Source organism: Pongo pygmaeus, chromosome 2 (genome assembly GCF_028885625.2).
Source record: "Pongo pygmaeus isolate AG05252 chromosome 2, NHGRI_mPonPyg2-v2.0_pri, whole genome shotgun sequence".
In the NCBI taxonomy this organism is placed as follows: Eukaryota; Metazoa; Chordata; class Mammalia; order Primates; family Hominidae; genus Pongo; species Pongo pygmaeus.
Window position 1 is genome coordinate 101,557,791 of NC_085930.1, and position 23,806 is coordinate 101,581,596.

At 57.5% G+C, this 23,806-nt stretch overlaps 3 protein-coding genes across 24 annotated transcripts; 2 read left to right on the top strand and 1 right to left on the bottom strand.

Moving 5' to 3' along the window:
* On the bottom strand, positions 1-6,629 carry ABHD14A (abhydrolase domain containing 14A). Of its 4 annotated transcripts, none has more exons than XM_054483675.2 (6): positions 6,133-6,240; positions 3,671-3,835; positions 3,268-3,479; positions 2,976-3,091; positions 583-818; positions 1-371 (listed from the first exon to the last, which is right to left on the bottom strand). In XM_054483675.2, the coding sequence occupies exons 2-6, from the start codon at positions 3,716-3,718 to the stop codon at positions 189-191; spliced, it is 795 nt and encodes a 264-aa protein (XP_054339650.1). In that variant the 5' UTR covers positions 3,719-3,835; positions 6,133-6,240; the 3' UTR covers positions 1-188. The 4 variants fall into 4 exon arrangements, with proteins under 4 accessions (XP_054339650.1, XP_063517989.1, XP_054339649.1 ...); XM_063661919.1 differs by having other exon boundaries at positions 4,350-6,231; XM_054483674.2 differs by lacking the exon at positions 3,671-3,835 and having other exon boundaries at positions 6,133-6,629.
* Positions 6,630-7,231: 602 nt separating this feature from the next.
* Positions 7,232-12,713, top strand: ABHD14B (abhydrolase domain containing 14B). Of its 3 annotated transcripts, none has more exons than XM_054483700.2 (4): positions 7,232-7,373; positions 9,319-9,752; positions 11,036-11,277; positions 11,619-12,713. In XM_054483700.2, exons 2-4 carry the CDS (start codon positions 9,542-9,544, stop codon positions 11,796-11,798), a joined length of 633 nt encoding a protein of 210 aa, XP_054339675.1. In that variant the 5' UTR covers positions 7,232-7,373; positions 9,319-9,541; the 3' UTR covers positions 11,799-12,713. The 3 variants fall into 3 exon arrangements, with proteins under 3 accessions (XP_054339675.1, XP_054339676.1, XP_054339677.1); XM_054483701.2 differs by having other exon boundaries at positions 7,259-7,373; positions 9,514-9,752; XM_054483702.2 differs by lacking the exon at positions 9,319-9,752 and having other exon boundaries at positions 7,262-7,373.
* A 51-nt stretch (positions 12,714-12,764) lies between these two features.
* PCBP4 (poly(rC) binding protein 4) lies at positions 12,765-23,798 on the top strand. 17 transcript variants are annotated; one of them, XM_063661929.1, is made up of 15 exons: positions 13,359-13,464; positions 13,791-13,899; positions 15,722-15,853; positions 19,908-20,052; positions 20,202-20,225; positions 20,335-20,367; positions 20,591-20,707; positions 20,913-21,044; positions 21,209-21,337; positions 21,581-21,655; positions 21,824-21,868; positions 21,943-22,006; positions 22,136-22,188; positions 22,277-22,446; positions 23,104-23,798. In XM_063661929.1, the coding sequence occupies exons 4-15, from the start codon at positions 19,972-19,974 to the stop codon at positions 23,150-23,152; spliced, it is 972 nt and encodes a 323-aa protein (XP_063517999.1). In that variant the 5' UTR covers positions 13,359-13,464; positions 13,791-13,899; positions 15,722-15,853; positions 19,908-19,971; the 3' UTR covers positions 23,153-23,798. The 17 variants fall into 17 exon arrangements, with proteins under 17 accessions (XP_054339654.1, XP_063517996.1, XP_054339667.1 ...); XM_063661922.1 differs by lacking the exon at positions 13,359-13,464 and adding an exon at positions 17,783-18,400 and having other exon boundaries at positions 13,717-13,899; positions 22,907-23,798; XM_054483679.2 differs by lacking the exons at positions 13,359-13,464; positions 15,722-15,853 and adding an exon at positions 12,765-12,883 and having other exon boundaries at positions 22,907-23,798.
* The last annotated feature ends 8 nt before the right edge of the window (positions 23,799-23,806 follow it).

The following is a 23,806-nucleotide window of genomic DNA, read 5'->3' on the forward strand; positions in this document are numbered from 1 at the left end:
TCACTTTCCAGGCAGGGCAAATATGCTTTTTTATTGTGTCTGTGAGATGAAATGAGAAGTCCTGGCTGGGTCTGACCCTCTGGCCTCTGGCCTCCAATCCCAGAGGCTGTCTCCCTGGTCGGGGGAGGGTGGCTGGCGGTCCAGACTGTCGAAGCTCAGGCCAGGCCGGGACCTGGGAGTGGGTTAGTTCAAGGTAGATGGTCAAGGAAGGCAAGCAGGACAAGGTGGAAGTCTCGCGGCTTGTGGAGGTAGCAGGCATGGCCTGCATTGCGTAGCTTCACTACAGAGTGGTTGGGCAGGTGGCGGAGCTGCCGCAGTGACTCTCGAGCCAGGATGTGGTCTAGCTCTCCATACAGGATAAGGGTTGGAGTCTGCAGGGCAAGGCAGAGGGCTGTGATCTTGGGGCCTGATGAGTTTCTGACCCCCAAGCCACTTCCTAGGAAGCCTTCCCCAACACCATCCAACTCTTCCATCCAAGATCAGGGATAAGGCCATGTCCCTCCAAGTAAGACTTGAGTCCTGAACCCCCCCCCCCAAGCCACAGACAGGGTGCCAGGACCTTTGAGATCCTTCTCCCAGTACCTTCACAGCCCAGAATTGCTCCTGGGTGTAGTTCTGGGTGGAGGTGGGTGCGATGGGCACGAATCCATGTAGCTGGTGGTGGCCTCGCATCAGGAAGGGCAGGGCATAGTGGCCACTCAGCGAGGGGCTCACCAACACTGCATTCTGTACCTCCAGGTCCCGCAGCGCCCGCTCCAGCAGCGCTGCCCGCCCTGCCTCTGTGCTTGCCTCCTTCAAAGGTGCCGAGTTCCCAAAACCTAGGAACAGCAGCAGGTACCAGCTGAGGGGCACTGGGAAGGTACACAGGACTTCCTGCCCACCACAGTGGGGGAAAAAGTTGGGGACCAGTGGCACTGGCACACACTACCTAAAACTGCCCAGAAGCTATTTTTTGGTAATGTAATATGCCTGTTAGAAAAGCATATCTTGGCCAGGAGTGGTGGCTCACGCCTGTAATCCCAGCACTTTGGGAGGCCGAGGCAGGCAGATCACCTGAGGTCAGGAGTTTGAGACCAGCCTGGTGAACATGGAGAAACTCCATCTCTACTAAAAAAAACACAAAAATTAGCTGGGCATGGTGGCAGGCGCCTGAAATCCCAGCTTCTTGGGAGGCTGAGGCAGGAGGATTGCTGGAGCCCAGGAGGCGGAGGTTGCGGTGAGCCAAGATCGTGCCACTGCACTGCAGCCTGGGTGACAGAGTGAGACTCTGTCTCAGGAAAAAAAAAAGGAAAAAAAAATGGAATGCAGGGTTGGAAAATAGAGTTAAGTTAACTCCCCACCAGGAGCCTGGGATTCAAAGCTCCTGGTAGAAGGAAAGGGCCATGGGCTGCATGCAGCGTATCTTTCATTCATCTAATATTAGCAAAATGAAAAAGACTGAAATAATACCCAGTGTTGGAGGAGACATGGGGAAATGGGTACTTTCATACATGACAGGTGGGAAGATAAATCCATACAGTGTTTTTGGAGGGTGAGGTAGTAGTTATCTAAATTTAAAAATGCATGTCCTGGTGGCTGGGCGCGGTGGCTCATGCCTGTAATCCCAGCACTTTGGGAGGCGAGGCGGGTGGATCATGAGGGCAGGAGTTTGAGACCAGCCTGACCAACATGGTGAAACCCTGTCTCTACTAAAAATACAAAAATTAGCCGGGCATGGTGGGGCGCACCTGTAATCCCAGCTACTCAGGAGACTGAGGCAGGAGAATCGCTTGAACCCAGGAGGCGGAGGTTGCAGTGAGCCGAGTACGAGCCACTGCACTTCAGCGAGGGTGACAGAGCAAGGCTCTGTCTCAAAAACAAAACAAAAACAAAAACAAAAAAACGAAACAACAAAACGAAACACATCCTTTGGCCCATCAATTGTCCTTAGTAGCTACCCTAGAGAAATTATTGCTCACATGCTCAAAGAAGCATGTCCAAGGATGCTTTAGCTACCACATTGCTTGAGCATTCCACCAGTAGAGGAATGGCTGGATAAAGCCTGTCCATCCTTCCTATGGGACACACTGCAGGGTTGACAACAAAGAGGGAGGTTTGCAGGGACCGGCATGATCCTTGAGACATGATGTAGGGGGAGAAAACCAAGCTACAGATGGATGTGCTAAGCAGACAGGATACCAATCATGTTTACAACCCCCACCAGACAATCCTCTATATTGTCTGCATCTTTACGTGTGGGAATACCCAGAAGAGGGTGTGGCATCCCCTAAACTTTTTAGAGAGGGAGAGAAATGCGGCACCGGTCTCTCAGAGCTTCGCTATTTTTTAGTATTTTTTAATCCTCTATGACTCGATGACATTTTTTCATCTTTTTAATGACAAGAATGATAGCATAAATCATTTGTGTACTTAAAAACACAAAACCTATATAGTTTGTCATAGAAAGTACACTGCTTGGCCGGGCGCAGTGGCTCACACCTGTAATCCCAGCACTTGGGGAGGCCGAGGCAGGCGAATCACCTGAGGTCAGGAGTTCAGGACCAGCCTGGCCAGCATGGTGAAACCCAATCTCCACTAAAAATACAAAAATTAGCCAGGCGTGGTGGCAGTTACCTGTAATCTCAGCTACTGGGGAAGCGGAGGCAGGAGAATCGCTTGAACCTGGGAGGTGGAGGTTGCAGCGAGCCGAGATTGTGCCATTGTACTCTAGCCTGGGTGACAGAGCAAGACTCTGTTTCAAAAAATATATATAAATAAAATTAAAAAAAAGAAAGTATACTGCTTGTGGAGAGTTTTTATTTGCTCCACGACCTAGAATTCATACTGTAGTTTTCATGGTAGAAAATGAAAACACTGACTTTTTCATGGTGCCACCTTATGTTGTGACCTGCCACGGCTTGTCCAGACACTAGGGTCCAGTTGCCCCCCCCAGCCACACTTAGGGCTTCCCTAGACAAAGGGGTGGGGGTGCTCACCTGGAAGGTCAAGGGCCACGGCCCGGTAGCCCCTCTGTGACAGTAGCTGCAGTGTGCCCAGCTGCTCCCACGTGTGAGAGTTAAAGGCCTTTCCATGAAGCAGCACCACCTCCACCCTGCAGGCACACAGGGGAATGTGTATGCTGGGGACCTGGTGTAGCCCACCTTTCTTTATTCCTAGGCTTCTCCCATTGCCCTCCCAGGCCCTGAGCACCCTGAGTATAATGGGGGTCCCACACAGGGACTCCCCTTGGGCCTAGTCCCTCCACTAGACCCTTGGAGCAGCACCTACCTGTGTGCCTGGTTGAGTGGGAGCACCTCGCGGTAAAAGATGGGGGAGTTGCCAGGGGTGAGACCAGCCAAGACTGTGACATTGGGGTCTCCCCAGAGCCAGGAAGTCTGCTCAGGGGGGCCCAGCAGCCCCACATACAGTAGGAGCATGAGCAGCAGACTCAGGCCCAGCAGGGCTACCTGGGACCGGCTCATGGAGGTCTGTACCACAGTCTGGAGGAGGAGAGGAGAGGGAAAAGAGGCTGGGACTGAGCCCCTACAAGGACCCTGGATCCCATCCCAAAACCCCACCCAGAGTCCCCAGCAGAGGAAGAGCTCTAGCCCTTGCCCTTTCCCTTGCTCTGGGCAAAGTTCTGGGGGTTCACACTCAACTACTCCACATGCCAGGGCAAGTGCTCAGATACCTCACAGTGTGAGGAGGTGCATCTGAGGTGTTCCCTGGCACACAGCATGCTCAATGACCACCACCATCATGGCATCAGCTGAAACCACTTCCGTTCATCAAGCGCTTATGAGAGCAGGCCCTGAGTGTGGCGCTTCACATACAAGGTTCTTTTCCACCAAGAATGCTGGGGAGCAGACGTGATTATGGGTCTCTTATAGGCGAGGAAATGGAGGCTCAGAGAGGTACATTCTCTTGCCCAAAGTGCCAAGTAGCAAGTGGGGGAATTGGGGTTTGAACCTAGGAATGGGCTTCTAACTACCAGGCCACACTCGGTTTGCCAAGGAGGAACCTGTGGAGCTGGGAGGTGATGGATGAACTGGAGCCTTGCAGGTGGAAAAAGTGGTGAGGGCTATCAAAGAAGAAAGACTGCGTGCAAAGGGACCTCCCACTTAAGGGCATGTTTGGAAATGGTTCTTTTAATCTCACGGCATTTAATACTGCTAAAATCAGAACGCGTTTTACAATCACATTATAACTAAGGTCTAACCCAGCTGTTATGAAGAGGCTCACAGAGAATGTCTGTAATAGAGGAAAATGCTGAGGAGTAAGGGGCTGCAGGGCCAGGGAGGAGCATGGTACACCCAGAAATGAAAAGCACAGTGTAGAGGTTGGAGAGATGAATGCCGCTTGCTACTCACCATCCCACACACAGACAGCTTCTGGCCAAATGACCTGCTTCGTGGACTCCTCCAGTCTGGGGTCTCTGCCACCCCAGACGACAGCCCTTAGGACCCAGGACTCAAACAGGACAGGCCTTTGAGACTGCCACTTCCTGACCTTGTGTTTTCAGTTTGTCAGTAAAATGGGATAACCTCGTGGCTGCCCTCCTAAGCTTCCTGTGAGATTTTGATAATACCGTGGACTGGATCAGGGTTGTTCCTGTCATTTCTTGGGCCTAGGATGAGCACGCCTGCTTCCTTCCAGGAGTCCAGCAAACACATCTTTATTTTATTTTTATTTTTCTGAGACGGAGTCTTGCTCTGTCGCCCAGGATAGAGTACAGTGGCACAATCTCGGCTCACTGCAACCTCCGCCTCCCGGGTTCAATCAATTCTCCCGCCTCAGCCTCCCGAATAGTGGGATTACAGGCGCCCGCCACCGCGCCCGGCTAATTTTTGTATTTTTTAGTAGAGACAGGGTTTCACCATGTTGGCTACGCTGTTTTCGAACTGCTGACCTCGTGTTCCACCCGCCTCGGCCTCCCAGAGTGCTGGGATTACAGGCGTGAGCCACCGCGCCTGGCCAGCACATCTTTATTTTGTGCCAACTGGGCGCTTGTCCGAGCTAGGAGCCGGGGGCCCGTCTTGGGTCCTATTCTTCCCTCCGGGATGTTTTGGGGCTGTTTCCTGAGCCCGCATCCCCAGGCTTCGGGGTCGGGGGGTTTGTGGGCCACAGCAGCAGCCGCCTTTCTGCTCTTTCTGGAAAACCAGGACCTAGTGGAGGAAGAGCGCGTTCCTCTTTTCTTCGAGACCACTAACAACCTCAGACGCGCGTCTCTAACTGGGCGTTAGCCCAGATTCCCACCGGGCGCGAGGGACCTTTCCTTGCTGTCCACTCGGGGCGCCCCAGCGCTTCTCCAAGGCGGGAAGGGCGGGGCTTAGGCTGTTGCCTTGGCAACCCAGGGTGCCCGCAGTACTAGGCAATTGTAGCCGACCTGCAGCCGGCCGCCTGGGGGGGGTTTGCGGGGGGCAGGGTAAACTGTGCCCGCGTTAGGTCATTGGAATATGCGTTGACAATGATACACAGGTGCACACACGCACAAATACGAGTCTTGCCTCCACACGCCTTTCTTTTGCACAAGCTATTTCTTGCATGTACATGCAGCCTCCTTGCACACACACTGGCCTGTGTGCAGTCAATCCCTTGTAATGGTACCCTCTACATCACGCACACAGTCAGGCATCAGGAAGCCAGAGAGACTGATGGAGATGCACACTTTCAAAACCACAGGCTGATCCTCAGAAATACTCAAGCACGGTCATACACACAACCATAAGACTACACACTCACACAAGAAAGGAACATGCACAGGAAAGCAGACACACACACACACAAACCCCCAGAAATGCACACACGCAGACAGGTAGACACATACCCTTAAAATCACACGCACACAGAAATACACTCGGAAGACATACGCTGACACAAGCAGGCAGACATCAACACCCCCCCCCCAAAATACAAGCGCGCGGAAACCCACTGACGGACACCACGCAGACACACGAGCGTACACATACACCCAGACCCCCAAGAACATATGCAGACCCTGCGCACACACATAACACGCGCGCACACGCACACTCGCAGCCCCAGCGTCTGCTTCTTCCGCGGGACTCTGCCCCGGGGCGCCGGGGCAAGGGGCGGGGTAAAGACGGCCCTCCCCCGGGCCACCGGCCGGCCTCCCTCCCCGGGGAGACTCACCGGGCCGAACGGGTTGAGCGGGCGGGCCCCGCCCAGGCGGAACCAGCAGCCGCACAGCGCCCCGACCATGGCTGCCTCCGCAGCTCCGCGGGCCGCTCCGGATCTAGGCAGCCAGGAGCGCGGCCACCTAGACGCGCCTGCGCACTCCGCAGCCGCGGGCCTGCAGCCCAGTTACCGAGTTGTCTGAGTGGAGGGGATGCTGGGGGCGAGCCCCAGCGCTCTCTGGCCTCCCCCTGCCCAGATTTTCGGAATTGTTTTTGGCTTGAGGGTCGGCGGAGAGCCATGTGGCTTCTTCCCAGTGGAACATCTCCACCCTGGCTCAGTTCTCTCGCCTGTATAATGGAGTTAAGGATAAAATCCACCGCACAGGGTTGTCCTAGGTTCTCAAGGACGGGTCAAGCCTCAGAACAGTGTCCGGAACAGAGGCCTCGTTGTGTAAATGCCAGATATTGTTATGCAGCAGCTCCAAGTCTTGGCCGAGCCACTTTCCTGACTCCTATCCACTCCTCCCCACCCCTCCCCGACGCACACCCACAGTCAGAGCCTGGGCTGGCCCTGGGCTCCTTCACGTCTACTCATGGCGCCTGCCCTGGTTGGCGATGTGTTACAAACGTCTGGCCTGTCCCAGGCCCAAGGCTCCGCGTGGCGACCAGGCCCAGCACTGGGAGGCTGTGCAGAGTGTGGCGTTTACTCCTTATTGCTACTCTGCAGAGGTTGGCAACATCTGACCCGCTCTACAGGCAGGAAACAGGCTCAGGGGCATTGGGAAAATGATCAAGGTCACTTGGCTGGACACTGGCGGAACCTCGCACTCAAACCTGTCGGGCCTCAACTCCGTGCCAGGCCAAAAAGTTGCCCTAGGCAGTTCTGGCTGGGGATAAGGGGGATGGGGAGCAGGAAGAGAGCAGCAAGGATGCGATCCCGAAGGAACTTTCCTCCTCAGACTGCTCCATGTCCATGTGGGGCAGGTCGCTGAAGAGTTCGAAACCGTGCTCAGCACCGCGTTTGGGGCATGTGGGACCGAGAGGCTTTGGGAAACTGACGCCGCTGTGAGAAGAACGAGTTTAGCGGAGTCTATGGACTCTGCGAGCTTGTGGCCGCAAGAGGGCGCCCCGGAGCACGGTCCAGTCCCCGCCCCCGCTGGATGGGGCCCGACCTCTCCCCAGCGTTCCTCCTCCGGCCCCAGTTCACCGCCAGCACGCGCCTGCTTCCCGTCTGCGCGAGTCCACGCAGCTCCCCAGGTACCCGCCCTGCACTCCTGACCCTTTCTTCTCTCCAGTCAAAATCCAACTCCACCTACCCCAAGTCTTACTTTCTCGGATCCCTGGGTCCCCTCCTTGGGGGTTGCCACCATTCCCTTCCCGTGCTCCCTTCCAGAGCTAGCGAGCCAGAACCGTGGTCCGCGGAAGCAACCTGACCGCGAGGTCAACGCGTTGGGCCCCAGGTGGCAGCGCATTGAGCACCCCGCGTCCCCGGGGGGTCCCCTTTCCCACTGGGCGCTTCGGTTTCCGCCTCTAGAAAATGGGCTTACGGTGTGGAAGCGCGCCTGTGGTTCCAGCTACTGGGGGTGAGCCGGGAGGATCACTTGAGCCCAGGAAGGTCAAGGCTGCAGTGAGCCATGATTGCGCCACTGCACTCCAGCCTGGGCGACAGAGCGACACATCTTCTCTTAAAAAAAAAAAAAAAAAAAAGACGAAGAAAATGGGCTTTTAGTCCCGGCGCGGTGGCTCATGCCTGTAATCCCAGCACTTTGGGAGGCCAAGGTGGGTGGATCACTTGAGGTCAGGAGTTCCAGACCAGCCCGGCCAACATGACGAAACCCCGTTTCTACTAAAAATACAAAAATTAGGCCGGGCGCGGTGGCTCATGCCTGTAATCCCAGCACTTTGGGAGGCTGAGGCAGGAGAATGGCGTGAACCCGGGAGGCGGAGCTTGCAGTGAGCTGAGATGTGCCATTGCACTCCAGCCTGGGCGACAGAGCGAGACTCCGTCTCAAAAAAAAAAAAAAAAAAAAAAATTAAAGGTCATGGTGACGCGCGCCTGTAAACCCAGCTACTCGGGAGGCTGAGGCAGGAGAATCGCTTGAACCCAGGAGGTGGAGGTTGCAGTGAGCCGAGATCATGCCACTGCACTCCAGCCTGGGCAACAAGAGTGAAACTCCGTCCCAAAATAAATCAATAGAATAAAATAAAATAAAATAAAATAAAATGGGCTTTTTACCCCAATTTGGGCTCCCTCTGGCCTGCGTTGCCAACTCATGACCTGTAATTTACCGTTAATTGAGCACCGAGCCCTTACTACGTGCTAGGCATGGTACCTGCATGGCCTTATTTAATCCTATCAACCACCTATGAGCTAGTACTATTGAATTATCCCCATTTACAGAAAAGGATAATAACGATGAGAATAAGAACAGTAATCATAATGGAGCCCCACCACATATTGAGTTTTTACAGCAGGCACCCCCACTGATAATTTTTCTGTTTTTTTTTTTTGAGATGGAGTTTTGCTCTTGTTGCCCAATCTAGAGTGCAATGGCGAGTTCTCGGCTCACTGCAACCTCTGCCTCCTGGGTTCAAGCAATTGTACTGCCTTAGCTTCCCAAGTAGCTGGGATTACAGGCGTGTGCCACCACAGCTGGCTAACTTTGTATTTTTAGTAGAGATGGGGTTTCTTTCTCCATGTTCATCAGGCAGGTCTCAAACTCCTGACCTCAGGTGATCCGCCCACCTCGGCCTCCCTAAATGCTGGGATTACAGGCGTGTGCCACCGTGCCCGGCCTAATGAGAGTTCCATGTGACTATCAGCTGGCTCTTTTTTTTTTTTTTTTTTTTTTTTTTGAGACCGAGTCTCACTCTGTCGCCCAGGCTGGAGCACAGTGGCACGATCTCGGCTCACTGCAACCTCTGCCTCCTGGGTTCAAGCGATTCTCCTGCCTCAGCCTCCTGAGTAGCTGGGACTACAGGCACATGCCACCACACCTGGCTAATTTTTTATTTATTTTTTTGGTAGAGATGGGGTTCCACCATGTTGGCCAGGGTGGTCTCGAACTCCTGACCTCAGGTGATCCACTCGCCTCGGCCTCCCAAAGTGCTGGGATTATTACAGGCCTGGCCGATAATTTTTCTTAAACTTTTAATTAAATTCCTAATTCTTGAGGTTGGCTTTATTGTTCCCGTATTTCAGATCAAGAAGCTGAGGCCCAAGGTTAACACACTAAAGTAAATGGTGGAGGCAGAAATAACACCTATGTCCTCCTGACCCCGAAGCATGTTCTTAAAGTTCTGGAAGCCTCCTGGAGGCTTCCTTGCTGCTCCTCTGGGACTGCCACCCTGGGCAGGGTGTTCTGTGGCCCCTCATCATCGTGGCTTTGAACCACAGGCCCTTCACCAGCACAGCAGCGGCAGGCATGGCGGCAAGTGTGGAGCAGCGCGAGGACACCATCCAGGTGCAGGGCCAGGCCCTCTTCTTCCGAGAGGCCCGGCCCGGCAGTGGGCAGGCTCACTTCTCTGTACTGCTGCTGCATGGTATTCGCTTCTCCTCCGAGACCTGGCAGAACCTGGGTACACTGCACAGGCTGGCCCAGGCTGGCTACCGGGCTGTGGCCATTGACCTGCCAGGTACTTAAGGGGCAGGCTTCTGGGCAGGGGTTGGGGAGGTCTCATCAGGGACAGGACCAGGTTCCTATAACATGTAGCCCCTCCCCACTCCAGGGGTGGGGGCGGTGGGATCTGGAGGACCCAGCCAGGCTGGGCCCTGAACTTGACAGCGTTTGGTCAAGCACACTCCAAGGGCCTCTGAGCAGTCTTGATCCAGATGTGGTCCTCACTGCCCAGCTGTTCCTCACTGTTACCTGGGCATTGTCTCAGTGTCTCTGAGCCTCTGTTTACTCATCTGCAATGGGAGATAACCACACTCATGTTTGGGGCTGGCTCTAATGAGAATGGAATGAGATAATCCATGTGAGTATGTGGCTAGTACCTGACACAGAGTAATCGGTGCTCAGCCAATTGGAAGTAAAGTATTGTGACTGAGTCATAACCATAGGCTTTTGGAAGCCCTAAGGAGTGAGACCTGAGTCTTCTGGAGCCTTGGGGGACAAGGCAGGGCCTGGTGGATGGCCAGGCCCCCACTTGTGATCCCACATGCAAAGCCCTGAGCTGGGTTCTAGGGTAGGTGGGATCAGTGCCCAGACTGCCTGTCATAACCCAGATGGCTGGGTCCCAACCCTTGGTGCCAGGTGTGAAAGGAGCAGCATGGCTGGCCCCACCCCCTCAGGCCAGGGATGGTATGGTTTCAGGGCTCAAGGGCGAGCCTCCTGCCCAGGCAGGATTGATTCCAATGGTGGGTTGGCTTGAGCTTCAGGGTGAAGGTCTGGAGCTAATCTTGTTGGTGAAGCCTGAATGACTGGAGGAGGAGCTGCAGAACCCACCCCTCAGCTGCTGTCCTTCAGGAGCCTCTCCTGTCCCAATCCAGGGCCAGGTGCCTTTCACACAGTTAATTTTCACAACAATCTTAAATGGCAGATACTTTTGTTATCCCCCTTTAACAGATGGGGAGACTGAGCAGCTGAGAGAGGGCTGAGGGGGACCTACCCAAGGTCACATAGACAATAAATGCAGAGTTGGGTTCTGGACCCAGACTTGCTGGGCTTCAGGGCCTGATTCTCTCCAGGACACTTACTGCTCGGGAGACAGGCACAGACGTGGAGAGAAGTGCCTCATGCTTGGCACGATAAGATAGAATGAGGCTACTGTAGGAATAAATGTAGGCACACTGGATGTTATAGGAACCTGACCACAGAGAAACTGACCTAGGAGGGCTTCCTGGAGAGAGCATCCATCTCCGTTGTTTTGCCATTCACTGCCCTTGTCTTGTCTCTTTCACACCTGAATCCCTGCAGGTCTGGGGCGCTCCAAGGAAGCAGCAGCCCCTGCCCCTATTGGGGAGCTGGCCCCTGGCAGCTTCCTGGCGGCTGTGGTGGATGCCTTGGAGCTGGGCCCCCCGGTTGTGATCAGTCCATCACTGAGTGGCATGTACTCCCTGCCCTTCCTCACGGCCCCTGGCTCCCAGCTCCTGGGCTATGTGCCAGTGGCCCCCATCTGTACTGACAAAATCAATGCTGCCAACTATGCCAGTGTGAAGGTACCCTTGTGTGGGAAGCTAAGGTGCCCCTGCCAGGAGCAAGGAAGGGTGCATCCCTGGGCTTTCCTCATCTGGGGGCTGGGTAATCAAGGGGTGTCTTCTGGGAGGAGCTGACCACCCAACTCCACCCTTTTTGTTTACTCAGCAGACTACTGTGCCAAGCCCTGTGCTTAAACTGTGTTCTGGGGCAGACACCAATCTGTGCCCCCACCCACTGGGCCAGCTTGTCTGTCTCCCTCATATGGGGTGGTCCCAAGAAGAGACTGAAGTGGTGGGGAGGGCTGGGGATGCTATGGCAGGTCCCTGTTGACTCTGCCCCACCCCCCTATCCTTCCTCTCAGACTCCGGCTCTGATTGTATATGGAGACCAGGACCCCATGGGTCAGACCAGCTTTGAGCACCTGAAGCAGCTGCCCAACCACCGGGTGCTGATCATGAAGGGGGCGGGGCACCCCTGTTACCTGGACAAACCAGAGGAGTGGCATACAGGGTTGCTGGACTTCCTGCAGGGGCTCCAGTGAAGCCCAGCACTGCTGCAGGGGGTGGGCTGCCTGCCTGCCCTGAGCTCTCTCTCGCACGCTCTCTCTTCTCTCACAGGCTCTGGCTCATGCACATGCAACAGGTGCGTCTGTCTATATGTCTGGGTTCTTGTCTTTTGTGGTCTGTTTGTCTTTTCTGCCTCTTTCTCTTGCAGTGATAGACTGAGGGGGTAAAATCAAGAGAAAAAACCCTCAGGAATCAAGGAACATAATCTGGTGGAGGGTAATCCATTACATGAGCTTCTCCTGTTCTTCCACTTTCCTGCCTGGCTTTCACTCCCTCCCCTGCTCTGCCCAGCCTTTCCCTCCCACCCACTCCTCCTTCTGCAAATGCCCTGAAGGCCAGCCCTTCCCCCAACACCCACTTCCCCACCTCCTTAGGCCCCAGATACATACATGCCCACATGCACGCTTACATGTTTAGAGCCATCCTTGTTCCCAAATATGACCCTTCGCTTGAGAGCAACTGCATAGGTACATGTAACTCTGGACTGGCATGCACATTGTCATGTGCAGCTTTGCATATACACACATGCATACATGAGCCTCCACACAAGCACTTGCACACGTGTGGACTCCTAACCATGCTAACCTCACTGGCTGGGAAGGTGGGGACCCCATGGGCCAACCCTTGCAGGAGGCCCTTTTGCAAGGCTTAGGGTGTGGCCAGCCCTGAAAGCTACTTGGACACAGGTTTCAGCTGGCCCCAGCCCAGAAGTGACCCCCAGAAAGGGAGGGCCACCGCTTCGCCCCCCTGCTTTTACCCTTCCTTCTGGGTGCTCTACACCTCCCCAGGTTACCCAGCCTGAGGCATCTCAGCCAAGCTTGTTTCCTGCTCTGAGGCTTGTGGGGTGAGAGCCAGAGTGGAGGTCGGTGAAATAAAGTGATGCAATCAGACCCCACCGGCTCCTGCTTCTAAGAGCGCCGCCCCTCCCCCACCCCTGGGACCAACACTGTGGGCTCCTCCCCCACCCTGGCGGGACCAGATGGTCCCCCTGCCCTTTGTCCACCAGGCCAGATGGAGAGGAAGGGAGATTGGATTCCCCTCCCCACCCACACATACCCAGGTGCCAAGAGACTCAGCTGTGGGGGGAGGTGGAGGTCAGTGGGACCAGGCTGAGCCGATTATGGAGTGGGGGGAGGAATAGTTGCTCCCCCGAGGGCGGGGGGTGCCCAGGGGACTTGAGAACAGTTCGTCTCCACCCCCACTAGTATCCCTTCCCCAGTAAAAGACTCAACGGAGCCCGTTCCTTGCGACCCTATCCCCAAAAGGAATTCCGGGGGTTGATTTGGGGTTATCACAGGATCGGGTGCACAGGGCCACACGGCTCTCAGGCCCCTCCTCCAGCCAGTCCTGCGCGGACGAGGGCCGGGCCGTGCAGCTGTGGGTGGCCGAGGAGAGCGGGTCTTGGTGGGCGCAAGCCCGAGCGGAGGATGGCGCGCAGCGAGCAGAGCCGGGAGCTAGGCGGGGCGCGGGGTCCCAGCCAGAGCTCGGAGGGACCCGGGCCGGGAGCGAGGCGGAGCCGGGGCTGGCGGGGCCAAGGCGGGGATGCGGGTGCAGGGGGCTCGGCAGAGGCGCCGGGCGGGCGGCCCGGGCCGGAAGGACTGGCCTGGCGGGAGCGGAGGGGCTTGGAGACGGGCGTAGCGGGTGCGGTGAGGGGAAGGCCGTGGCTGGGGACCGGGCTTCAGGCCGGACGCCCCTACCCCCAACCCGTGGGGCTCTGGGAGTGGCAGGGGAAGGGTCGCCTGAGCCCTCCAGGAAGCGGCCGCCGCTCGGGGCGCACCGCGGCGCGCGGGGCGGGGCGGGCGGCTGCGGCACTGGGGCGGCTGGGGCGGGCCCGCCGCTCTGTAATCGGATCCGGGGAGGGGGCGGGGAGGGGCCGGGCCGGGCGGGCCGGGGGGTGGGGGGGGGGCGCGGAGCCGGGCTCCGGGCCGGCCGGGCTCCGCGCCTGTCAAACCCCTCATTGTTCGCAGCTGATGTCACTCGCAGTTGTGAGCGGCCGCCTCTCCCGGGGACAATGTGGGACTGAGCGGCCCAGCCGCCGTGCCGCCGCCGCCGCCGCCGCAGGACAGCCCCAGCGAGGTAGGGCGCGGGCCGGGCGGGGCACGGCGGGCCGCGAAGTTTGGGGGTTCGCCCGGGGGCAGGGAGCCCGCGTCCAGATCCCTTGGTTGGGGTCCCGGGTTTGTGAGACTGCGAGGAACACGTTCTCTGTCCCACACCGCTGAGGCCTGCACAGGTGGGGGGCGCTGGTCTGCCAGAGGCGCTCTTGGCACCAGGGAGGGGCTTCCTGGACCTTAGATCCCAGATTTGAGGCCCCCATCCCACTCGCTGTTTCTGTCCTTTGCGCCTGCTCCTCTCTCTGCCTCCTGCCCTGGGTTCTGGTTCTGCTCCATCTCTGCCCTCATCTGCCACTCCCCTGTAGCTCCTGGCTGGGCACACACCCCTTCCCATCCTCCCCAGTCGTTGGGGGAGCCAGATACAGACCTCCAGGCCAGGGGTGTATGGATATGACAGCTGGGGGCTCAGAGTGGTCCTTCTTGCCCCATAGCTCTTCAGCCCTTCAGCTCTGACCTAGCTTCTTGGCTGGGGTCCTGGGGGGTGGGGGTGGGAGGCTCTGCTACTCACTTCAGCTTGGCCCTCATGCCTGCCTGGCCAGGAGAGGGAGGTGCCCGCCTCCTCTCTCCCCTATCCCTGGCCCGCCATCTTGAGACCTGTGGCACCCACTGCCCCACCCGGCCCCAGCACCCAGGGGAGTGGTCTCCAAGGTGATGATGCACCCAGGGCCAGTTGCATTCCTTTCTCCCCACCAAGCCCAGGATGCTCATGTTCGTGCTGAACCAGCAGGACATGTGTCCCCAGGGGCTCGCCTTCCGCTACAAAGGCTCTTACAATCCATGAACTTCCTAGGAGCTGAGCTCCTGCCCTCCCTGTTCCCTGGGTCATCCTCATTGCCTCAGGACCAGTACCTGGGACCCTATTCTTTCCCCATCTGAAAAAATCCCCTGGCCTTCCCAGGTCCTGGAGCCCCCTCAATCTCCAGGGCACCCCCATCCCAGCCCCCACCCCCTAGCCTTCATCAGCATGCAGGCTCAGGCTGCCCAAACACAAGGGGATTGTTCTTCTTGCATGCTCAGGGTGGGGGGCTGGGAGCAGGCAGCCCACACACCCTGGCAGGCCCAGGCCACGAGGAGGCTGGCTTGCCCCACCCTGTGTCCCCAGACAGGCTGTCCACCCTCCCTACTCCCATCACTGCGGCCCCTCCAGCCTCTATCACCATTGCCCAGTGGCGCTGACATCTTGAGGAAAGAGCTCTGAGCTGCACAGGTAGACCCCTGGGTTCTCCAGCTCTGCCAGTTGTCTCCCATGTAGGCTTACAAACATTTCCCTTCCTCTCTGGGCCTCGAGCCCCTCTTGTGATTAGTGAGACCTTTCCAGCTGTGACAGGCTGAGCCCAACTCGACTCTGTGAAACGTACCCCACCCCCCAGCTCTTCTTCCAGTCCCCTCTTCCATGAGGAGACCCACTCTGCTCCCACCCTCTGAAAACTTAAAGCACAAACCAAATCCGCCACCCCATCAGCATACCTAGGGAGCTCCTAGTCCTGGTAAAATGGCAGGAGTAGGGCTGGGGATGCTGAGAAAGGAACCAGGAATCCTGTTCAGGCAGGTCCTACCTCTGCCCATGTGGCTGGCCCTCATGTCTGGGTCTTCTCACTCTACTCTCATTACTCCTCTGGGACCCTCAGCCCCATCTTTGGTTCCAAATGTCCCCAGGCCCCATGAACCTTAACTCTTCTCCCTGCACACTGACCCTGGTCTTGTCTCAAATTTCCTCTTTCTGGAGCTCTGTGTATAGTGGAAAGACAGGCTCAGAAATGCCCAACGGGGACTTCTTTGAGTTGCAGCAGCATCTTTGAGGGGCACAGAGGCCTGAGTGATCACATCTGACTTGGAAGCCTGGCGAGGGCTTCACAGAGGAGGTGGCATTTGAGAAGGATTTTGACAGAGAGTGGGGAGGATGGGCGTTTTGAGCTGAGGTAAGCCTGGACAAAGGCCCGAAGGGCTGGAGGTGCTAAGTGTGTTCTGCAGCCTGGCATGTGTGAAGGATGGGGTGGAGATGAGACAAGAGAGACAGGGGCTGGATCATGAAGATCCTTGATGGCCTGTCTGTGGAGCTCAGGCTTTATTCTTTGGGCACTGGGCAGCCATGGGTGGCTGTTGAGCAGCAGAGTAAGCATATAGTTTTCAGCACGGAGAATGGAAGCTAGAGGCCTTTCTCAATGTAGGTGAGAGAGTGAGGGGATGGGTACCATGAGGCTGTGGCCTTTCTCCTGGAGCCCAGCCTGGGCCCTGGCTTGACTGGTTTCCCTTGGTTCCGAAGACTCCTGGGGGCTGCCTAATGATGCTCTATGGAAGCTGTAGCATTTCTGGCACCTGCCAACTTGTCAGAGCTGCCTTTCCCTTCCTGGCACTTTGTCTATGTGGCAGATCTGAATCAAGAAGACAGAGGCTGGAACTTGTGGACCCCAGGATGCTCACCTGAGGCTTCCCACTCCCCTCCTCCTCTCCCAGCTGTAGATGATTGGCTATCCCGGGAGGCTGGGCACATGTGTCCAAGGATGGTGGGGCAGTTCTTATGAAGGCCTGGCTAGTTAGGAGAGTGAGCATCTCCAGAGAAGGGATTGGGCAGGAGAGTTAGGAGCCCTCGATGCAGACCTGCTGTGGCCCAGGGTCCACCCCCACCACACCCTGCCTCCCTGGATGCTCCGAGCCATTCCCCAGCATCACTGGGTGTGGCTAGCATGGCTGCTTTGGGAGTGGGAATAGGAGAAGGGGGCTGCTAGGTGGGGAGCTGGGGGTGCTGAGAGGATGTGGGGGGATGTGAGATGGAGAGTGAAGCCCAGGTGGGTCCACAGGCCCTAGCTGGTCCAGGCATTCTGGCCAGCAGAGCGGAGGGAATCCCCCAAGGGGCGGGCCAGTCTACTTGAATCGCCTGGCCCCAGGAGCCCTCCCCTCCCCCGGATTGTTCTTGCTCCAGAACAAAGGCAGGGTGGACATTTGATCCCTGCATGTGGGGTGAGCTGGCTAAGCCCCCAGCCCTTTGATTGGGCAGCTGTCATGGGAGAGAGACAGCTGGGGGGGAGGGGCAGGAAGGGGGCAGCCACCATCGCTTACACAGCTGTCACCCCCCCGCCTCCTCCAGCCTGAGTGGCAGAAAGCCAGGGACAGAAGGAGTGGGCACTGGGGCTGGGGAGGGGGTCTGGGAGTCAGGAGGGAATGCCCGAGGTCAGAGGCCTGGTGTGAGCTTGGTGTGTCCTGCCAGGGAGCCCTGCTGACCAGAGGGGGCTGGGCACCCTCGGAGGTGAGCTGGAGGTCACTGTGGCATGTTGTGTGGCTGCCACGTGGGTGGCCCGGCAAAGACCCAGGGCCCACCCGGCTGAAGCAGCAAATGACTCCCTAGAGCCCCACTGAGGGCAGGGGGAGCCAGTGATGCCTCATGGGGCTGCTTGTTCCTTGGGCCCTAGGAGAATAATTTGGAAGACATGGGTCAGAACCCCTTGTTCTTGCCTAAAGATGGGAAAGACCTTGAGAGTCTCTCAGAACAGGAAGGGCGCAGATAGACCAGCAACTCTCTCCCTACCCCCAGCCCCTAAACACAATACAGGTGGGTTTAGATCAGGTGAGGACCTGGCCAAAGTTACCCAAAGGACTTGGGGCAGTGGGTCTCTGCTGGAGACCCAGGCATCTTTTCATGGCAGAAGCTCTAGGTCTGGCCATGTTCCAGCCCTCCTGCCCCATTTTTCCTGGAGGCACAAGAGGTCATGTGGAGAATGTTTGGGGACAATGTCAGGTCTCCCACTGGTTACCATCCCAGGGGGTCCTTGAACCCCAGAAAATTTTGGAATTTAAGACCGAGGCTCTGGACAAGTTGTCAGTCCTTTCCAAATAGGATCCCTGTCTACTAGCCAGGCAAAGGTCTCAGAGACGACTGAAGCCCAATCCCCACTTTCAAAGGAGCCCGCCCTCCAGGAAGAGGACTAACAGATCCAGACAGGAGCAGCCTGAAAGGGGAGGCAGATGGGGCTTTGGATAGCCTCACACTAGCAATGCTAGTCCCACCGTGTCCCACCTCTCTGTGACCTTGGGCAGGTTACTGATCCTCTCCAGGCATCAGGTTCTCCTTCTGTGCAGTGAATTCATCCGCTCAGCTAACCAGTATGTTAGCTGAGTTCCAGCTGAGCTCAGTATGTTCTGAGCACCTTCTCTGGCCTGGCTCTGAACTGAGCCCTGGGGACATAAGGAGAAGGCAGCAGCCTTGGCTCCTGCTCCAAGGGGCTCCTGGGCTTGGCTGTCCAGAGAGGCAGAAACCAAGCACGTCATCACAAGTGCTTTGATGGGGGAAGTGCAGGCAGCCGGGGGAATGTCTAGCAAGGGCAGCCAGCATGAGGCTGGCCAGGATGCTGGGAGAGCACAGTCCCTGCATCCACTGCTCATCTCCACCCTCTGGAGTCCCTGTGGCAGAACTCAAATGGAAGGAGGAGCAGCTGTGCCCAGGGGAGCAGGGTGTCACCTCCGTTGGATAGGTGAGGAAACAAAGACCTTATGCCATACGGTGGCTTGCTGGGGCTTCTTAGAAGGAGCCAGGCTGGGAGCCCCTTTCACCTTCTGTGCTCAAGCTCTGTCTAGCAAGGGGAGTTCAGAAGAGGGCGTTGGACAGAACTCCATGCCCTTTCCTGTCATGTCGGGATGGGGCAGGGGGCCGAGGAGGAAGGCGCCCAGAGACTTCTGGAGTGTTCCAAGCTCAGCACACTCATCCTTCACCCGCACACCCTCCTGGGCATGAGGAATTTGCAGTGTTAGGGCTTGGTCTTGGCCCAGACTTAGCACCAGTTGGTCCCACTCCCTGTTTTCCCCATAGGGTTCTGGTCCCCCAGTGAGCTCCCTATCAAGGCTGAGCCTTGGCAGCAGACAGATGCCTAAGGAGAGGGATTTCCAAGCAGGATTAAGGTTGAGGATTAAGTCGGGGCATGAAAAAGGGTCGGGTGGGGAGGGCTGGCCACTGAGCTAATCCCAGCAGCTAATCTCAGGCTCTACCTTCCTCCATCAGTTAACGGCCTTGACATTTCCGCAGCCCACCAAATCCTTTTCTTACCCATCACGCAGTCCTAGGGAGAGGTATTCCCTCCATTTTATGAGTGAGGAAATTGAGACTCAGAGCCCAAGTGACTTGTTTCTGGTACAGTAGAAAGTGTTCCAGGCTGGGAATGTGGCCAGCCTGGACACTTCTTACCTCCTGTTCCCAAGGCCATTTCCAGCACATAGGAGAGAGATTGGAAACCAACGTGCAGAACTGCCAGTCCCCTGACACACTATGCCCCACCCACTGCAGCTCAGTGCTGAATGAACCCTGCCCAGAGGTGTCTGTAGTGAGCTTCTGCCCTAGTGACTTTTGGTAGGTGGGAGTGTGCCTCAATTCCCCCCTCAACCCCTGCCTCAAGCCTTTACCAGGCAGTGGCAAGACCTGACCACACCCGAGGCCTCCCTGCCTTCAAGGCTTCCCATGGCTGCTCCAGCTTCCTCCCCAGCTGCTCTTCTGTGCTCCATCCAGCATCTGGCCGCTGGACGCAAGTGCCTTTCATATAGAGTAAGCTTTCAGCCTGAACTCCACCTTCAGGGCCCCATCCACAGAGGTGACCTCTTCCAAGAGGTCAGGGAGGAGGCTCTCCTCTCTGGACTCCCATAGGCTTCCTAGTTAATTATTTCTTTTAGTGTCTCTGGGTAAGGGAAAGGCTAGGTACCTACCATGTATGTGCTTATTGTTCTAATTCTCATCACTCTTTGGAGATGGGAATTTGTATCCCCTTCTACAGATGGGGAAGCTGAGGCTCAGAGGGTTGAATGGGCTCCCCAGGCTTACATAGCTCGTGAGACACACATAAGCACCCCAGTCAGAGGGTTGTGTGGCGCTTAAGCTCCATGCAGTCTCTTTCCTCTGGGAGTTTGACTAGCCCAGCTCTGGGGTCCCCATGCAAGGGCAGGGGCAGGGTGAACTGGGCTCCTCTTGAACCCCTCTTTGGCTGCCCCTGCCAGAGCCGGCCAGGTCACAGCGCGGACACACTCGCAGGTTGCTGTGGCCCCAGCCTCGCCTGACAGAATGAGCGGCTCGGATGGGGGACTGGAGGAGGAGCCAGAGCTCAGCATCACCCTCACGCTGCGGATGCTGATGCACGGGAAGGTGAGTGGGAGGTGGAGGGGAAGATGAGTGGGAGGTGGAGGGCAAGGCGAGGCAAGGCTGGGCTGGGCTGGGTTTCACTCGGTATCCCAGTGGGGAGGGGCTGGGCCTGGGCACTGGCACCCATCTGACGGCTCTTGTCTTGTCCGCAGGAAGTGGGCAGCATCATCGGGAAGGTAGGTGCCCAGCTCTGCTCTGTACATCCCCCTCCAGCTGAGGCTTCAGCCCAGGGAAGGAGGCTGTGACCTCTAAGTTAAGAGTGATTATCTGTTTTGTCTCCCACAGAAGGGCGAGACTGTAAAGCGAATCCGGGAGCAGGTGAGGATGGAGTTTGGGGGAGGAGCCCAGGGCACCTGATGTGGAGGGGAGATCCCTGCCCCACTTTCTCCCTGAACCACTCCTTCTGGGCTGACCAGTGAGTGCCCCAGAGGGTGGCAGTTTTGAGCCTTGCCTCGGGCCTAGTGAGTGGAGCAGGCAGACAAGTTCCGGCAAGGGAGCAGGGAAGATGCCCCGCTGCCCGGCGCTCATTCTGTATCTGCAGAGCAGTGCCCGGATCACCATCTCCGAGGGCTCCTGCCCCGAACGCATCACCACCATCACCGGGTCTACAGCGGCTGTCTTCCATGCAGTCTCCATGATTGCTTTCAAACTGGACGAGGTCCGTGGCTGGCCAGGGCAGGAGGCCAAGAGTGGTTCCCCAGGAGGAACGCAACTCCGACTCCAGATAGTGGCTATGGGTGGGAGGGGAGGTCAAGCCCAGGACAGTGTTCCCTTGAAGTGGGACTGGGGAAAGGGTACCCTCCTGACCCCTGGGCAGATATGGCAGGGACAAGCATGGCCAACCCACCGTCTCCCTGTCCCAGGACCTTTGTGCTGCTCCTGCAAATGGTGGAAATGTCTCCAGGCCTCCAGTGACCCTGCGCCTTGTCATCCCTGCCAGTCAGTGTGGCTCACTGATTGGGAAGGCTGGCACCAAGATCAAGGAGATCCGAGAGGTGAGGGGCGAGATATACCACCCACAGGGAATCCGGGGCAAGGGAGCAGTTGTAAGAGGGGTTTGGGCTTATGGTGTCCTCCCCCTCTAGAGAGCTCTGAGCCTGGGCAGCCCTTTTCTGGGTTATGGGAGCAGCCAGAAGTGGCCCCTGTTCTCTGTTTGCAGACTACGGGTGCCCAGGTACAGGTGGCAGGGGACCTGCTCCCCAACTCCACAGAGCGAGCTGTTACGGTGTCTGGGGTGCCTGATGCCATCATCCTGTGTGTGCGCCAGATCTGCGCTGTTATCCTGGAGGTGCTGCCCTGGGGCAGGGAGAGAGGGGGCAGGAGATGGGCCCTGGGTCTGCCTTGTCGGGTACCCCAAACCCTATGCCTGTGCCACAGGTGGGGCAGGGCAGGGCTGCAGGGATGGATGATGAGCTCCAGGGATTATGTGCATTTCCCTGGGGGTCATGGTGGGGGCCTGAGGCCACTAGGCAGTTGGGGAGGTTATCAGAGCCTGAGAGGGTCCTGACAGAGCCCTGTTTATGCCTTCCAGTCCCCACCCAAAGGAGCCACTATCCCCTACCATCCGAGCCTCTCCCTAGGTACTGTTCTTCTCTCTGCCAACCAGGTGAGGGGAACAACAGGAGCAGTGGGACACATTACTGGAGAAGGGGGATTGAGATGGAGGAGGGGATGGAAGAAGGAATTGGAGGTCCAGGGACGGGGGAAGGAGTGACTCTGGCTGAACTGCCCTAATGTCACAGTAACCCCCTTTTCACCCACTTTGTCCCCACAGGGCTTCTCTGTCCAGGGTCAGTATGGGGCTGTGACCCCAGCTGAGGTGAGTGACCCATAGCCCAAGGCACCCCTTCCCGAACCATGCCTCCTCTGACCTCTGACTCCTCTTTGGCACAGGTCACCAAGCTCCAGCAGCTCTCAAGCCATGCGGTCCCCTTTGCCACACCCAGCGTGGTGCCAGGTAAGCCACCCCTGCACAAGGAGGCAGGGGGAGGGTCCTAAGAGGGCAGCCCCCTCCCTTCCAGGGAGAGTGGAAATGGTGGGGTGGGAAAGGCCCAGAACCGCACTCAGTCCCTCTTCTCCCCCTCAGGACTGGATCCCGGCACACAGACCAGCTCACAGGAGTTCTTGGTTCCCAACGACGTGAGCAGGGGATGGGATGGCTGGAGGGTGGGTAGGGGGGCCTGGGGGTCTGGGCCTCACCCAGGGTTGAATTCTGCCTTCCCTCTAGTTGATTGGCTGTGTGATCGGGCGCCAGGGCAGCAAGATCAGCGAGATCCGGCAGATGTCAGGGGCACATATCAAGATCGGGAACCAAGCAGAGGGCGCTGGGGAGCGGCATGTCACCATCACTGGCTCTCCGGTCTCCATCGCCCTGGCCCAGTACCTCATCACTGCCTGGTGAGCGCGTGCTGGGCGGCAGTCGGGGAGCAGGTCATGGTTCTCACGTGCCCAAGAAAGGCAGGGGTGGGGAGAGGAAGCTGGCCTCCTCTCTCTGTCTGGGCCCGACCTCTGCCTCTCCTAACCCTACTCCAATTCCCCATGGTCTTTGCCTAATTCACCCTCTGTTGCCCCATCTCCCCCCTCTATATCCACCTCTCATTCTCCATTGCTGTCTCTTTTCCCTGGGTCTCTGGCCACCCCATTTCTCCCTGCACCTCATGCTATATCTGCTTGTCCTTTCTTCCCTTCCTCTTCCACTTTTCCCATCTTCCCCTCAAACACATCCACCCCATGTGATTGTTCTCTGTTCACTACCTCTCTCTTGCCTTTCATCTAATCTCATGCCCATCTCTGCCCTCATTGCCCCTCTCTCACTCCCACTTTCCCCTTTGTCTCCCCTCTATATCCCTCTCTCCAGTCTAGAGACGGCCAAGTCTACCTCTGGGGGGACGCCCAGCTCGGCCCCCGCAGACCTGCCTGCCCCCTTCTCGCCACCCCTGACGGCCCTGCCCACAGCTCCCCCTGGTCTGCTGGGCACACCCTATGCCATCTCCCTCTCCAACTTCATCGGCCTCAAGCCCGTGCCCTTCTTGGCTCTACCACCTGCTTCCCCAGGGCCGCCGCCAGGCTTGGCGGCCTACACTGCCAAGATGGCAGCGGCTAATGGGAGCAAGAAGGCTGAGCGGCAGAAATTCTCCCCCTACTGAGACCAGCTGAGGTACAGGCAGGGGCAGGCAGGACCACCAGCAGGGGGCTGCCTCCGCACCCTACCCGCCCAAGGAGACTCCACCCTGGGGTCCCAAACGCCGCTAACGCCCAGACGCATGGATGCACCCCCTACCCTGCCTCCGTCTATGGGAGTTCTTTCTCTCAGAGTGGGGGCAGTTTCTGGCCCAGGGGTCTGAGCTGCGGCAGCCCCAGGGCAGGGGGCCCTACCTCCTCAGCTCTGTGCTTGGATACAGGGAGCAGCCAGGAGACTCCCTAGTGCCCCCACCATGGCGGGTGTCACTCACGCACTCCCCATCCCTTAGGGCTTCCTGGCCTACTGCATCCTTGTGGGAGTCAGGGAGGAGGGCCCGGGGGGTAGCTGGGGCCAGGCTTCTCTCCCCACCACCTGCAGATTTCTCGCTGCTTCCACTGATACCCTTTTGACTGGAATGAACTGGCTGGGCTTGTCAGGGGGCACCCCAAAGAAGGGGCACTGCCAGGTAGCTGCGGGAGTGGCATGGGGCAGGGGCCCAGTTCTCAGCAGCAGACACTCTGTACAGTTTTTTCAATCCCTGTTTTTGAATAAATATTCTCAGCGACCAGGAAGTTG

Excerpts from the sequence above, each read along its gene's own strand:
- ABHD14A (XM_054483674.2), bottom strand. The coding sequence starts at position 6,201 with ATGGTCGGGGCGCTGTGCGGCTGCTGGTTCCGCCTGGGCGGGGCCCGC. Across the intron at positions 3,480-6,132 it reads CGCTCAACCCGTTCGGCCCG|ACTGTGGTACAGACCTCCAT; the intron begins GTGAGTCTCCCC and ends CTCCTCCTCCAG. Across the intron at positions 819-2,975 it reads CGTGGCCCTTGACCTTCCAG|GTTTTGGGAACTCGGCACCT; the intron begins GTGAGCACCCCC and ends TGCTGTTCCTAG.
- PCBP4 (XM_054483679.2), top strand. The coding sequence starts at position 19,972 with ATGAGCGGCTCGGATGGGGGACTGGAGGAGGAGCCAGAGCTCAGCATC. Across the intron at positions 20,053-20,201 it reads GGATGCTGATGCACGGGAAG|GAAGTGGGCAGCATCATCGG; the intron begins GTGAGTGGGAGG and ends TCTTGTCCGCAG. Across the intron at positions 22,189-22,276 it reads AGTTCTTGGTTCCCAACGAC|TTGATTGGCTGTGTGATCGG; the intron begins GTGAGCAGGGGA and ends CCTTCCCTCTAG.
- ABHD14B (XM_054483700.2), top strand. The coding sequence starts at position 9,542 with ATGGCGGCAAGTGTGGAGCAGCGCGAGGACACCATCCAGGTGCAGGGC. Across the intron at positions 9,753-11,035 it reads TGTGGCCATTGACCTGCCAG|GTCTGGGGCGCTCCAAGGAA; the intron begins GTACTTAAGGGG and ends GAATCCCTGCAG. Across the intron at positions 11,278-11,618 it reads CCAACTATGCCAGTGTGAAG|ACTCCGGCTCTGATTGTATA; the intron begins GTACCCTTGTGT and ends CCTTCCTCTCAG.